Raw genomic sequence first — 17,212 nt, 5'->3', positions numbered from 1 at the left:
TTACTGTTTCAGAAATATTAAACAGTTGCGAAGTTCATCGTGCTAATAGATGTTAGGTGTATAGAGGACCAGATCGCTTGAAGTGCATTTATAACTATCGGGAAAGAAAGTTTCTCGAGTGGCGACCACCTAAAGACGCAGTGGTTGCAGGCCTTCTATTAAGTGAACCTACGATCGTGAGAGTTGTGGAGAAGGTAGAAAGTTGTTGTCGTTAAATAGTGGCGAAAATGGAAATACTTTTCTTCAGAAGTGGACATCCAGCGGATCATGATGATGATAAACTAGAACATCTCTGAGCTATGTTTGAAGTTGGAAACTGATTTAAGTATTTAAGTATAGTTGCAACAAAGCCCCGACTTGACTGGCAAGTTGTTAGGAGTTCAAAAAGAACTAAAATTTAATTTGTACTCTGATCGCTATAGTCACTATTTTCGTTAGAATTCAATGAAAATCGCAAGTGTATACTTTTCCAAATCATTAATTGCAGATCTGTAATTTCGTTATTTTGCAGTGATTTCAGATATTTTGCATATTTCCGATCGAATGCTACGAGTAAGTATATCATACTTTCGCCGATTATTCTGCACAGAATAAAACAGTTTGTTTTTTATTTTATAGTAATATCAGATAGATTATTTTCAAATATTATACAAAAATTGACAAAAAGTTGGGATTTTAAGATATTTTCACATACGGCGCTGTCGATTATCTGGCCAATACCGGTGCGGAGCTCAAGGCGGAGCTCAATGACCGAGATCAAGACCTCCTCCTCGGCGACCTGGAGATATCCGGGATCCCGGAGGCAGCCAGCGAGAATGGATCGCATCTCGTGGGCCTGGTTGCGAGGAGCCTCGGCGTGGTCTTGGACGAGCGCGACATCGTTTTTGCGGCGCGTGTGGGGGCGCCTCGGCGGTCGCGGGACGTCGCGGAGGGTGGCGGTGCTGCTGGAGACGCGGGCGTCAGTGTGGAGCGCGTGCGCCTGCGCCCCTTGTTCGTGCGTCTCGCCCGCCGGGCGCCGCGTCCGACCTGCTGCGCCGCGAGGGTGCGCCGGGGCGCGGACACGTCAGATTTCGGTTTGCCCGGATCGCCCACTCGGTCCTATGCGAACGAGCGACTCACCAGGCTGAACCGGTCGCTTTTCTACAGCACGCGGTAGGAGTGCAGGAGGCTCGACTGGCGTTACCCGTGGACGACGGCTGGTCGCGTGTACCTACGTGCGCCGCGATAGGGATGGGCCTGCCCATCGGATTCGCTCGTCTGCATGACATCGCTCAGGTTTTTGGCAACTTATCGCGTTAGCGCCAGTGCAGTGCAGTGTAGTAGACTATCTTAAAAAGAGACTTGATATATGCTTGATATGATATGTTGAGTCGGATGCAGATTTTGTCGAAATAAAAATATTCAATTTTTTTGTCTATTTAATCGTTTGTTGTCACGGCTAAGGCTGCATTTCTACCAAAGACGTGTGAGGATGCGTTGCGAGGAATGCACTTGTCTTGAACCCATAGAAACGCTTCATTTACTTAGCTTTGCTCCGCCAAGCATTTTCCACTAGAGATGAACTGAGCGAGGATTGTTAAATGAACTGTTTTTATTGTTTCATAACAAACACATAATGTGGTGGAACTGTGGCGGTCCACTTAGCTGATTTAGGTAAAAAGGACATACGCTTTTATGCTGGAATTATTATTATTGTGGTTGTGGTTATGCGGGTGTGTGTGCTTGAAGATCGTGGGGATGCACTTACGTGAATCTTAGGGTGCATAGATTCAAACGCCCAGTCCGTTTTATGGTTTATTATATCACACACGGTATAGCAATTTAACCACTAAATAACTTAAAAAGCATAGAAGAAGATAAGCAGAATTATTGCCAAGCACAAGCAAGCGCGTAAGCAAGAAATCGTATGCTTAAACAGCGGCGGCGGGCGACATGCACCTCGCGTCTCAATCATATTCAGACTGGTGCGCGGGCGCAGCGCGGCGAGCGCCGCGCGCTGGGTAAACCGGTTAGGCCGTGCATCGTGCATCGTACGTAACCGGCCGCGCGCAGGTAGCTACAAAAATACTACTAATAAAATGAAACGGTCTGTCCCATTTCAACGTACAAAATTAATAACATGCACTCAAGTTGTTATATAAAACAACTTGACATTCTTTTAATTACTAGGTAATCATTATTTAAGGATTTATAATATTGTACAGTTTAGACATGTATAATTAATATTAAGTTAGATTAAAATACATCATCAAATAAAAAATGAAGTAAATAATTAAAACATGATTTACAAATTAGGCGATTACAATTATTTGAAATAATCAGTTATACTAAATATAAAATAATTTGATTGCAAACATTAAAATTGTAAATTATAAATAATAAAATTGATTCCATTTGACATAATTTCATTAGACATAATTTTACAACACATATTTATATAATAATAAATTCATTTAAATAATTAAAATTCAATAAATAAATTCATTTTAATTATTAAAATTCAATAAATAAATTAATTTCAATTATTAGAATTCCACAAATAAATTCATTCAAATTATTAAAATTAAACGCATAAATTTATTTGATTAGCCATAATTGCACGAATGATAGGATTTGGCATAAAATCTGCCCACATTATGTTTCACGCTAAAAATTCAACGCGGACGAAATCGCCGGTGGAAAGCTAGTATTTATATAAGACCGTAATATATGAAGTCCGTATTGATTCACGGACGTTTAAGTCAACAAATGTTCGTAATTTTATTATTAACCATGACTAAAATATTTCAATATAAGACCATTAAATATGGAGTTCGTATTATTTCACGAACGTTCGAGTCAACATGTTGACTCCCTGTTGCAACAGGAAGTTCCCAATGGCGAAGTTGATATTAATACATTTTACAGTAGTATTATTGGCACGAATTAGTGAATCCGCTAGAATTTTTGCGTGGTTTCCGGCGCCTTGTATTAGCCATCAAGTTGTGTTTCGACCAATCACACACGAATTGGCGAGACGTGGCCATGAAGTGATTGTAATGACGACAGACCCAGCGTTCCCGAATGACAAGGCTCCACAAAACCTCAAAGAAATCGACGTTCACGACATCTCATACGATACATGGAGAGACATAGTTATATCAAAGCAAAAAGAAATGACTAATGATATAGAAGTACAATTAAAGATGTTCTACAACGCAATAAAAGAATTATATAGAAAGCAAATGAATACTACGGAAATGAAGAACATAATTAACGGTCATGAAAAATTTGATCTGTTAATATTTGACGCAAACGCCTTCGGCGCTTTGGCTTTAAAAGAAATAATAAAAGCTCCTGTAATAATGATAAGTTCCTTGGGACCTTCTACAGGACATATGGAAGCTCTTGGTGCCCCAGTTCACACTTTCCTGTACCCAAATTCGCTAAAAAAAAAAATTAACATTCCCAGTATGTGGGATAAGATACAAGAATTTATCAACTTGTGGAAAATTGGGAATTTTATTTTACGGGTACGACCAAATATATTTAAAGATATGTCAAAGTATTTGGGTGTCCATTTACCTTCAATGACAGAGTTGATGACGAATATTGACTTGCTCATGCTTAACGAGCATCCAGCGTGGAGTGGAGTACGCCCTGTTCCGCCGAATGTAGTGTACATCGGTGGTATTCATCAGAGTTCCAGGAAAGATTTACCAGAGGTAAGGAACTTTATGACAAACTACTTCTGATACTTTTAACAATTACATTGTCATGTCACGATAAGGATTAAATTTTTGCCCTACTTTAGGTAAAAATAATACAGTAAAATGAGCATTTGCTCGCTAGTTTTATGGTAACTATCATGATTCATTAAAATAATTTGTTTTTTTAGTATAGGTAGTATCACGAGAGTTGAAGTGAATTAATTACAAACACAGCTAGTAACACGAAGAACTGATTGCACAACATACTTTTTTCACGCTTTTTAGTGTAAAAGATCTAAGATACAATAGTTCAATGTCAACTGCTCGTCACCTTTTACGAAAATTTCATTATTGAGGAGTCCTGGTGCTTCATCACCCGTTTCATTTCACCATATACATTATGATGAGCTTAAATTGCTTATCAACTGTGTTAAAGTAATTGAAATTTAACCCGTGAAGTACTTGTTATTGAGTGGTCGCTCCGTTGGTCAAATGTGGTGTTCGACTAAGCAATCAGCCCCCTGTACCACAAAAGTTACAAGTGCTACAATTCGACAAAATTGTAACATTTTACTATGGGAAACTTGACAATTTTGTCGAATTGTAGCACTTGTAACTTTTGTGGTACAGGGGGCAGATCTTACAATTTATATTCCTTTTTTCAACAAGATACATTTTTTTTAATTCTAGGAACTTAAAACCTACCTTGACTCTTCGAAACATGGAGTAATCTATATGAGTTTTGGTACAAACGTGGACCCTTCGGTACTTCCTCCACAGAAGATTCAGGCGTTCATTAAAGCATTCTCTGAGCTTCCTTACGACGTATTGTGGAAATGGAATGAAGATGAACTTCCTGGTCGCACTAAGAATATAAGGATATCGAAATGGCTACCACAATCAGACTTACTCTGTAAGTATGAGAACATTGTGTAAAACACTACAGGAAGAGGACAGACTGGTAATAACTAATACTTGAAGTTGACGGTAAAAGTGCACTGCTAGACAAAGTCGTACTAGAAGTCCACGTCATAATAACGACGCAATAAAAAAATTTAAGTCAAAGTAACTTTTGCAAACCTAAGTGTATAGGATAAAGCGATGGTCAAAAATAAATAAAGACAAAGGTCTAACTAAAATTCTGTTCTGTCTGAGAGGGTACAAAAATTAATGTCATGTTGATTAGTAAAATTTCAACAGTAAGCTTGGTTTAGTTACCATCACATCATTATCATCTCGGCCTATATACGTCTTACTACTGAGCAAAACCTTCGTCTCAGAATGAGCTCTGCGATATAATAATCATGAGCTTTAACCCGCGGCTTCACTCGCCTGAACCATAAACATTTCAAAGAAGCAAGCAATCAATCAAGCAAGCAAGCATGCAAGTGAGCATGTAAGCAAGCATAATTATGCAAGAAATAGTGCAAGCAAGCATGCATTCAAGGCTGCGCATTTAAGCATGCAAGCAAGTATGCAAGCCAGCATGAAAGCAAGCAGGCATGCAAGCAAGCCTAGCAACTAAAATCTTTAAAAATAAAGATTAGCTAGGAATATCATGTAACTAATTGTAAAATTGTTATGAAAATTAAATAAACAGTTATAAATTTTAATTTTTTTTTTTAAGCATGCAAGTGAGCATGTAAGCAATCATGCAAGCAACCATGCAAGCAAGCATGCAAGCAAGCATGCAAGCAAGCATGCAAGCAGGCATGCATTCAATCATGGAAGCAAGCATGTAATTATGCAAGAAATAGTGCAAGCAAGCATGTAGGCAAGCATGCAAGCAAGCATGCAACCAAGCGTGGAAGCAATCATGTTAGCAAGCATGTAATTATAAATGAAATAGTGCAAGCAAGTATGCATGAAATTGTACAAGCAAGCATGCATTCAAGGCTGCATTTAAGCATGCAAGCAAACATGTAAGCAAGCATGTAATTATGCGAAAAATGGTGCAAGCAAGCATACAGGCAAGTATGCAAGCCAGAAAGCAAGCAAGCATGCTTTTTAACACATTATTTAAAAAACGTTTGTGTAACGTGCATTCATAGTTCTATGTAGAGAGTCAGCTCAGCGGTTAGAATAAACTTTTAGTCATGGGAACGGTAATTTTTTTCGTGATAAAAAATATCCTATTATTTATTTAGGACTACTAATATATATGAGTATGACGTATGCAAAATTTCATAAGAATCGGTGCAGTAGTTACGGCGTCAAAGCGTAACAAACAAACAAACTCACTTTCCCCTTTATAATAGTAAAGATTCATCTCAACAATTAGTAGGATTAAGTTTTTTGAAGATGATTGTTATTCTAAGGGGCTGTTTCACCATCCATTGATAAGTGTTATCTGACGGTTAAATGTGATGCCATCTCTATTTGTTTTGTCCGAACACCACATAAGAAGCGAAAGGAGAAAAAGATATCGTATCAAGTCATACATTTAACGACCGGATGGCCAAGTGGTTAGAGAACCTGACTACGAAGCTTGAGGTCCCGGGTTCGATTCCCGGCCGGGGCAGATATTTGTGTGAATAACACGAATGCTTGGTCTCGGGTCTTGGATGTTTAATATGTACTTAAGTATGTATTTATCTATATATGTTTATTGTCTAGTATCCATAGCACAAGCTTTGCTTAGTTTGGGGCTAGGTCAATTGGTGTCAAGTGTCCCATGATATGATATTTATACTACTCCTCATCAGTGCTGCTTCTTGATGTTGGTTGTTTTACGCTAGTCAAAATATCAAATAATGCTGCAGAGCGAGTTGAGTAGTGAAGGCAACATCGTGGATGCGCAATGAGTAGAACGAGGTACAGTGGATTGTAGTAACATAACACTTGCGAATGAAAGTTTTTTTTATACAGTTCACCCAAAAGTAAAGCTATTCATAACGCAAGCTGGCCTGCAGTCCACGGATGAGGCGATCAACGCCGGCATTCCAGTGATCGGCGTGCCCATGTTGATGGATCAGTGGTACAACGCCGAACACTATGTCCAACACCGGGTCGGGCTGCAGCTTGACATACTGACGCTTGATGCAGATGTAGTGAAGAATGCTGTTGAAACTGTTATAAAAGATCCAAGGTAGGTGAAATTTCGTAGTGGTATGAGGAATAAAGCCCAGTTTATACCTACAATGCATTATATTGCAACCACGGACTTCCGGACTTAACATTTCACCAAAATTAACACATAAACAATTTACTCACACATGCAGAAAAACCAGGTCAGGATTTAGGTTTCACAGTATTTTTAAAGGTCTACCGTAAAATTGTAAACTCATGTCATGTACCATATTAGTTATACTTGAGCGTCAAATTATATTTTAACACTGCTATTTACCACATCTATAGGTCCTTAGTATTAAAAGAGCAACGATTTAGAGTTGTAAAGAATAATCAAAAAAATTGCGAATAATTCTACTTAGTGGCTAAACAATCGCTCTTTTCGGAATCGAATATGCAGTAGGTCTATAATACTTCTCATACTTTATTATTTCGTTGATAGATTGTTTAATTTATTATTAACCTAAATCGATTATATTTCGTGAACTGGATACCGATCGTGAAGAGCAAAAAGATTGGTAAAATTTAATCTTAGTATGTATAAAAATATTCAAAAACAAAAACTTTTTGTGTTAGCTTTTGCGAAAATATCTTTCAGGGCCCCGTAGTAACTCAAACTTTTTCTTGGCTGATTATTTTTTACATAAAATTGCAAAAACATCCCCTATTTGCCAACACCATAATTTAGCTTATCAACATGGCGGACCTTTGGAAATGGTCACATTTAGCTAAATGTCATTGTAGTGGTGCGTGTTGCTATTTAGTGAAAGAAAGGGATGGCATAATTTATTATGGCTGGCAGCACGCACGCATTTAAGCACGCACACAAACGCTATCCGTGAAATGTGTAAGATCTGCTTGTTCATATCATGTCTGCGATTGCAACATACATGATTTTTATAAGCAAAAAAAATTGGTGGTAGCTGAAAGCTTGAAGCCACAAGTTGACAGCCTGAGTTTTAGCTGTCATTCTGATTTTGTGGGTAGGGGAATCAGAAGAAGAGTATGTATAGTCTAGATTGCTATCTTAGCTCCTTAGTTAGATAAAGTTGACTCAGAAGTTTATTTTTTTCACTGCGTCGAGAGATAGCAGTCATTAGTAGTAACATTGACTGCTGCTTGATACCTTGATATCTAAAAAACGTCATGTCAGAGACAGACAGACTGACATACGGACAACAAATTAATTCTATTAGTTTTCCGTTTTTTCAATCAATCAAATGATATTTTGTATGTTCATGAGTTTTACATAGGTGTCAATTATTATTTAGTATGTCTAGTACATCATGTCGTGCCGAGAGGCGTACAATATCTAGGAGTAACTATAGGTATGAATAATCTATGCTAAACCAAATGTCAATATTTTGTTACATTAAATATTCAATAAGATAAATTAATAAAATGATACTACTAATAAAATATACTTAGTCAATTTTATAATAATTTGGAATCAATTTAAATATTATATGTTATAGGCTGAAATTCACTAACATGTCTAGGTAATCACTAATGCTATAAATACATTTATTGTCAATATCCAAAATACAAACTGAAACGTAGTTGCACAGAAAAACCATAAAAAGAGACCAGCGCTGGGAATCGAACTCAGGTCCTCAGCATTCCGTGCTGCGTGCTATACCGCTACACCACCACTGGACAGAAGTACAGACACGAATTTCTCCTATACACCACATATCTCAGCTTGTTTGTTTTTTATTTAGTCACTTAAGTAGCGACACTAGACCGACCGACTGAAAAACGACCGTAAAAGTAACAAAATTCGGAGTTGAAATAAGAAATACAAAAAGACTCCAAAAACCAAACTTACATTTGTAAACTAACCAGTTAATAAAAAGCATTATTTTAAAAACTAGACAAGGCAATTGTTTAAGGTCATTGGTAACTTATTATAAACTTTTGCACTCATGCATTACAGAGAAAAACGCAGACGTTGACTTTGATCCAACCACATCATATCCATATTTCGGTTGAAGTCTTGCTCTTGGATTTCTACCCCTAAACATGTCTATATTATTCCTTACAAAAAGATAGAGCTCATATAAGTACAGAGCAGGAAAAGTAAGAATCTTCTTATATGATATTCTGATACCTTTAGTAAGCCATTTAACTTTTCTTGTATTGCTAATCCTTACTCCAAGATTATGGAATTCTGAATAAAATATGCTTCATTTGCGTTATCTGCTTGAAATGTTTCGCAAAAACTTAAACTAATAATGCATTCCCTAAAAATTCTATTATATTTACACATTTCCCGTTTCCATGTGTACCAAAAATCTAATTTTCTTTGCTTTATTGGCAGGTATAGCAATCGTTTGGGCAGTGTGATCTGATAACTTTTAGGTCGTGGATTGCTATTCTGCCGCCTTAAGGAGAAAAACCATAAGTGTTTTTTTTTTGCAAAATTGACTTTTCACCAGCCTCGCACTCCGGGAAAAAAATTTGATTTTTCTGTCTAGCAGTTATTTGGATATCTCTTACAGGTCATGATTTTTTAGGCAAGAACCAGTCCATGCCATTTTGTTGCTATTACTTCCTGTTGGAGGATGAAAAGACGTAACACTATTGTTTTATGGTCTCTAAAGTTTATTGCCATGTTATCAATGCAAGTACTTGTTGTATTAGTTATCCTAGTGGGTGTACCAATTTGCAGTCTAAAATTATGTTATACAATATAGATTCAAATTTTGTATTTTAAGAGTTTTTGAGTTGACGGTTGATGTTGAAGTCCCCGCATATAACAACTTTCTTATTACGCAAGTAATATTATTTTTTTCTGTTTGAGAAACGGGACCCTCTAAATGACAATGCTGTCTGTTCTCTGTTCTCACTCTCTTCACAATGAGAAGTTGATTTATACTTTAATATTTTTTAGCTACCGACAAAATATTGTGAAAATCCGAGAACTGATAAGCGACCAGCCGATGTCCCCCCTGGACCGCGCGGTGTGGTGGACGGAGCACGTGCTGCAGCACGGCGGCGCGAGACACCTGCGCGCGCCCGCCGCCAACATGCCGTGGACGCAGTACTACGAACTGGATCTAGGACTTCTAGTACTAGGGGCTTCACTAGCGTCATTGATAGGAGTAATTGTGGTTGCTCGATACGCTGTTACGATATTAGTGAAGAAGTTCATAAAGATGAAAGTAAAACAATCCTAGTTAAATTTTACTTTATCATAATTTACTATTCACGGTATCCAATCATTTGGCAACAAACGTTTCAACAAATATTCATTTAACAAACAACGTTTCGCTATCTTTTGTTTCACAAATTAATCGTTTTATAACACTGCATATTTCACAAATTGTTCATTTCACAAACTCTTTATTTGACAAACCATCATATAAGAAACAATAATAATAATAGAAATTTATATTCACCATCACAACTAAAAAATTAAAATTACAATACACAGACAGATAACATTACTAAGTGAGGCAAAATGGACAGGAGACGCAGCGAGGTTGCTGGTTTTCAGTCTCCAACCAAACTAAAACTAACTTAACAGTACTAATCTACTTAGAACTACGGTAGGTGCGCTGCCATAAAGACAGTATTACAACAAAGTATCCGGTACATGTACTTACATTACCAAATCAATTTTCGTTCAGAGGCAGAAATTTCAACTCAACCAAGTTTCACCAGTAAAAACAATCAGTTCACCAATAATAAAATACAGTGGCATAATATGTCACTAACTTAATTAATTCTAATAATACAACACATAGTTCAAGGTTCGCCTTTGTACATCCTTTCTCTTGCTAACTGTAATTTTCATATGTTTTAATGCTCAATAACGAGTTATACAATACAATACAAACATCACAACAAGTGCGCAACAGCAGGTAGGTAATACTAAGTTAGAAAAATGAAACAACCTACTTATTAATTATGATTTTACGGGTCCAGACCATTTTTTGTCGCCACAAAAGCCACTGCTTGCAAAGTCTCTTAAAACTAACCAATGATTTAGCTTTTTTTATGGGCGGAGGTAGATCATTCCAGCATTTTGTTGCTGCAAATCGAAAGCTGCCCCTAAACGATACTACCCTAGGCTACGTATGCGTGGTACACCCAACATAACAGTCCTACTGTTCTCATCACACCACATTTATTTGTCGTGACGTTGTACACGACGTTGTGCAGTCGCATACATGAGTTCTGAACGCGCTGTACTTTTTTCTCAGTTTTCCCATAGAGACAAGGACCATAAACTACGTCACCATAGTCCAGGTTCGACAAAACCAATGCATCCGTCAACCTCAATCTAACTGTTGTGCTCAGGAACGGGCGAATTCTGTATAAGGTCTTAAGTGCGCCGTAGCATTTAGAAGTCTTAGCCCTAATATGTTCCTCAAACCTAATTCAATCATTATTTGGCAAACTACTCTTTTATTATTTTCGTCATTTGGCAAAAACCACGTTTGTCAAATCAACGTTTGGCAAAAAAACGTTTAGTAAAATATATCATTTGATTCACACTTAATTAAGAATAATTTAGAGGTGCGTAGCTCAGGTTAACTTGGCTGAGAAATAGGTTAGGTTAGAACTGAGACCCTAAGAAAAATTAACTTCTGCCAGTAAAGTTGGTTAGGTTAGGCTAGAACTGCGGTCCTAAAAAAAACAAACTGCTGCCAGTAGGTACAGTAGGTTAGGTTAGGTTACAACTGCGACCCATAGAAAATAAACTACTGTCATTTACCTATAGTTCGTTAAGTTAGGTTAGATAGAACTACGACCTTAAGGAATGCGAAACAAAAACGAGCCACGAGCACCAAATCCTACCAATTTAAATATGTTATGTAACTTGTTTGTCAAATAATCATTAATTAATTAATGTTTTAATGAGCAGGTAAATTTAGTTTCAACTCCCTTGCTACGGCTTGGATCTAATTTCAGCAATGGTAAATAAAACATGCCTTGACAGTAAATAAATAAAAATCAAGGTAGTTTTGAAGGACGGTTTAAAAAAAATGTATTAATAATTTGTGGGTAGTTTTGTTTTGTTTCATAAAACATATGTGGGTACTTGGGGAGTTACAGTGACAAATTAAAACGGTGGTTGTGGTTCGTTAGTCTAACAACAACTTATAGTGTCTTTTCCAACCTCGACATTGGCGGAATCATCGATAGTATCGATGGAGCTATACTTTCAAGAATTGAATTGAATTAGTCTAACAACTGGTAGCATGGTGTACGGTTGTGTCACTCTGAAGATGAGCTCTGGTTGAGTTCGAAACGCGTCAGTGTAGTGTGGTGGTGGTGATAGATGGGTTTGTGTGATTTGTGTGTGTTCTTACAGTGTGGAGGTGGAGGAACTGCATGAACACGCATATTTTGCATAAGCTTGGCTATCGTAAGGTCGCGGGTGAGCAAGGAAATTCTTTTAGTTCATTGATATGGACCTACGCAAAGTAACGCCTGATTCAATAAATTAATTAATGTTTTGTAAAATGACTAGTTTGAAAAATGAGTTGTTTGGGTAATGTCATTATGATGTGTTTGTAAAGTGACAAGAAAAGTTTGTTAAAAGTATATTTATCGAATGATCATTTGTGATATGAGCAGTTTGTGATATGAAGTTGTTGTGAAATGAATAGGTAGTTTGTGAAATGATTATTTGTTAAACGTTGTTTGCCAAATGATAGTAAGCCACTATTTAGACATTATGTAGCATTTGAACTATTTCCAATTATTAAAGTTTTTTATGGTGCTGTCTTATCAATACTTTGAAAAAATCTCGTATCTATTCTCAAATCAATACCTCAATAAAATTGACCCTTGAAATATCTAATGTTCACAAAGTTCACTCAGAAAAATAATGGATTTTGAGGTAGGTGCGTGCTTTTTTAATTTAAAAGTAGCGATGATATTGTTATATTTCCGTCTCGAATTACTGAATATGTTCCTTCTATAAAATAAAAATCTTTCAAATACTTAGAAAGTTATTCACTACATTTACCTGTCTTTACTAATATTATTTAGACGACCGGATGGCCTAGTAGACGGAGAGCGGACTGCAAAATTTCGTAACTACTTGATACCGCGATGAACCGCACAATGGTTTCCCATAAAACAGATGCTGAGTCCGAATTTGATAGTCTGCCAGGGCGGAACTTGCCGAAAGTACCAAAAAAATAGTCACTTCCGGTGCGAAGAAAGGGCGTCATTTAATCCATCTGATACTGAAATAATAGTCATGGCATCAGTTAGGAATTTACTGGTAGATACAGTAAAGCGAAATATGCCAGTATTTTTTTTGCTGGAAGTGCTCGGCAGACGCTCTCACAGGACCAGGCCCCTAAATATACCCATCTGATACCAAAATTAACAGAACAAATAAAATCTATAATAAAACATATGCAGCATGTAAAAGACAAATATCTATTTGGCTGAAAGGTAAAAGCTACGAGGAAACCGAATCAATCTTACAAGTACATTAGCATCATGTGTACCTCGAAAGAGAATTTACTGGCTCATTTATCCACACATATCACACACACGCTCAAACACACGCTTAAAACTATATACAAAATACTATTACTAAGTACCTTAATCATACACGTAAACACAAACATCTATTATTAATTTTTCTAGTTTATTATCTAGTTGTAATTAATTTAACTCTAGAATTTATTTTTTAGCATAATCACGACCTTGTACGAAAGAGCGAATACCTCCTAATACAAGTGTTAAACTTAAAAGGAGGATTCGTCAACAACTGTAAACACATTGTTAGAAAATAAATGATTTTGATTTTTTTGATTTGATACCAGCATGAAACCAATTCCAGTCGGTAGTATAAACCTTCATTTCCGGAATATATAAGTCTGCCAAGGCTGTTTCTGCCGAAACACCTTGACATACGAGATTATGTGAGCAACCTCTACTCAGCTCAATATAGACATTTAGGAATAAAGTGATCAAAAGTCCCCATTGATCCCATATGTGCAAAAAGTTATTCGGGGTCAAAGTTCAAAATTTGGGGTTATTTGTTTTTTTTCCGAAAACGTTTTTATCAAAAAGTAGTTGTCCAATGCGTTTCGGGCATTCTCGCCACTGTAGTCAGGGATTGGATGTTTCTACACGACCATAATGTATTCCAACACCGTCCTGCGTGTGAAGCGGACAGACTATGTGATTTATCTATATAAGTATGTTTTATCCGTAAGCAACAACTGTGTCCAGTTACATGTATCCATAGTGTACCTGAACGAAGCTTTCCCGGGTTCGATTAGTATTGGGCTTGTTTTACTATGTATTGTATGTGTTGCAAATAACACAAGCTTTGCTAAGCTTACTTACTTCAATTGGTGTGATTATTTTATTTATATATTTAACTAACGTTGTCTGCAACTTCATATGCAAATAATTAATTTATCGCGCGTTCTTAGGGATTATACTATTTTTCCGGGATAAAAACTATCCTATGCCATACCTAGTATAGGTACCCACTAAATTTCGCATTTAAAATATTAGTTAGTAATATGCTTACTTGTTTGATATACTTTGACGACTAAAGTACTCAATCGATCGTGGTGTAATTTAGTATGGAGATAGTATCATTTAAAAGCACAATAATCAACGACTGTATGGGGATAGTTTGAAGTCTTAAACAGGACATAGGATACTTTTTAACCGTTGAAAAAAAACGGAAGAGGTGCTCAAGTCGACGCGTATATATTTTTTTTTTATGTACCATCACTCATAGGTTTTTACTGAGTAGTCCGAATTTGATTATTCTTCATTTATTGGAAAGGGTATACCCCCAAGTTGGTTCCGTAAAAATTTGGAAAAAAAATCCAACACTAAGGGTAGGAAAACAGGGGATGATTGATTGTTTACACACTGATTGTAATGTACGAGTCATACGCATAACTTCTTACAGCGTACGTCGTCCAATTTTGATAATCCTTTTATTACTGGATAGGGTGTACAAGGGCTGCTTCTTATGAATCCGGAATTAAAAAAACAACGATACGTGTATAAATGAAAATGGTTTTATTGTTTTTCAAAATACACTATTGCCAATCCGACTGAGGTATCTCCAAAACGTGCAAACTACGCCCACCATCCCAGCCTATATACGTCCCACTGCTGGGCACAGGCCTCCTCTCAGAACAAGAGGGCTTGGGCCATAGTTCCCACGCGGGCCCAGTGCGGATTGGGAACTTCACACGCACCATTGAATTGCTTCGCATGATAGTGCAGTGCAGGTTTCCTCACGATGTTTTCCTTCACCGAAAAGCTCGTGGTAATTTCAAATGTAATTCCACACATGAATTTCGAAAAACTTAGAGGTGCGAGCCGGGGTTTGAACCCACGACCCTCTGCTTGAGAGGCGACAGGTCAAACAACTAGGCCACCACGGCTTATACTACGCCCAAAATCATAATAAATAACCGCATGAAAATTTCTACGAGTTCCGTTTTTGCAGCAACCTGATATTTTAAAGCCACCATAAACAGAAGAATTACGTATTTGAGGAAAAAAAGGAATAAAAAAAGGTTAAAATTTACCATGCAGGTTGGTTACAGCATCTATATTAGTTAATTTTTCCGATTCCGGGTACATTAGTAGCAGCCCTCATACCTCGAAGTTGGTCTCATATCAATTTTGGAAAAAATCCTTCCCTAGTGGGAAAAAATATACAAACATATTAAACCGCCGAAAAAACTACAGCAAAAAATATTACTTAAATCTTTCTTATTTAACCTTTATCTAGGCACCAGTTTGGAGTCGGTGCCTCAGCACTAGCCAGCCTGAACCTATAGACGTCTACCTGATGGGCTTCTATCACTCTTCTTGGCTCGTGCTGAGGCAGCAACTTCAAACTGGTATCTAGATTAAGTTTATATAAGAAAGACTAGCTTTTGCCCGCGGCTTCGCTCGCGTTAAATTTGGAGTAACACAGATTTACTTTCCACGATCTTTATTTTCGTACTTTAATTGATTTTTCAAAGCCCTGTTGCACATCTTCAGGCCAGGGGTGTAATTTTAAAAACCTCCTTTTTTTTTTGTTGCCCGCGACTTCGTACCTACGCGACATAAGATTCCCGTGGTTTAGGAATAAGCGAATTCAATATAAAACCACACACTGTCCGCAATTTTATTGAAATAGGCTTCTTTTATTTTGAGTATATAAATATTTTTAAAAAGCTTTCACTAATAGTTTTTTTTAAATCAGCTCAGTTGTTTCAGAGATTACCCCCAATAAACAATGAAACAAATAAAGTTTAAAAAGACAAAAAATCCTTACTTAGTGCACTTCTATGATAATTTATCCACTTACTTACATGTGTGCCAAATTGAGGTCTGTAAAATCTGTACTTTAAGCTACGCGTTATCTGTCAGTCAGTCAGCCAGTCACGGTATTTCGTAGCACCGTATACTGTTCTATAGGTATGGATAAATTTTGTTACGTAATGAGTTGATTGGTTTGGCGTAGGTTCTTAATGTGTCTAAACCATTAAGGAGTTATACGTTTCAGCATCAGCTCACCTGAATAACCAGAAAGAATACAACTAAAGGTCTATACGTGCATAATTATGATACTAAAAGAAACTTCCTCTAACTCCTAACCGTTAAGGAGTTTTACCTTCCATCATCAGCTCATCAACATGAGATGATGTCTATCAGACGTAAATACTTAAATAGCTTGAGCAAATGTATGAAAAACGTTATGCGAGCCTACAAAATTTGAGGGTTGCCCTCGATTTCCCTGTAATCCCGTCATCAGATCCTGATTTGGTGACAACAGGGCCACCTCGGGAGTATACACTTTCAAATAAAAAAGTTTTTTTTTAAATAAATAAGAAAAAGAAAAAGCCCGTTTTTTCCCCTTCCCGTAATCATTTTCGGGAAATGCTCTCTTAAAGCTCCCCTACACTCCCCAAGGAATCCACTTGCCAAATTTCAGCTTTCTTCGACCAGTAAAACAAAAAATTCCGTTTTTACCGTTCCCGTAGGAATTTTGGATAGTCCTCTCTCAATGCTCCACTACATACTCCCCAAGCAATCTACATGCTGATGATTTTCAGCTTTCTGCGTCCTGTTAAACACAAAATCACAATTTTTTCCCTTTCCGTGGGAGTTTCGGAAAATTATCTCTTAATGCTTCACTCCTCAAGAAACCTTAATGCCAAATGTCAGCTTTCTGCGACCAGTAAAACGAAAAATCCCGTTTTTTTCCCCGTTGCCGTCAGAATTTCGGGAAATTCTTTTGTGGTGCTCCCTTAATACCGTATTCTGGCAAATAACTGAATAGAATTGAATTGAATTGAATTACACTCCCCAAAGAACCTAAATGCAAAATTTCAGTTTTCTACGACCAGCAAAACGAAAATCCCCGTTTTTCCCCGTTCCCGTAGAAATTTTGAAAACTCCACTCTCAATTCTTCTCTTCACCCCCCAAGCAATCTACATGCCGATTT

General features: G+C 37.1%; 1 protein-coding gene across 1 annotated transcript; it reads left to right on the top strand.

Moving 5' to 3' along the window:
* The first annotated feature begins 2,839 nt into the window (after positions 1-2,839).
* LOC141440338 (UDP-glycosyltransferase UGT5-like) lies at positions 2,840-12,715 on the top strand. Its single transcript, XM_074104846.1, has 4 exons — positions 2,840-3,704; positions 4,380-4,602; positions 6,558-6,777; positions 9,652-12,715. The coding sequence occupies exons 1-4, from the start codon at positions 2,844-2,846 to the stop codon at positions 9,935-9,937; spliced, it is 1,590 nt and encodes a 529-aa protein (XP_073960947.1). The 5' UTR covers positions 2,840-2,843; the 3' UTR covers positions 9,938-12,715.
* The last annotated feature ends 4,497 nt before the right edge of the window (positions 12,716-17,212 follow it).

This window comes from Choristoneura fumiferana, chromosome 22 (genome assembly GCF_025370935.1).
Source record: "Choristoneura fumiferana chromosome 22, NRCan_CFum_1, whole genome shotgun sequence".
Taxonomy (NCBI): Eukaryota; Metazoa; Arthropoda; class Insecta; order Lepidoptera; family Tortricidae; genus Choristoneura; species Choristoneura fumiferana.
Note: the sequence above shows the minus strand (reverse complement) of the source record. Positions and strands in the feature narration are given on the sequence as shown.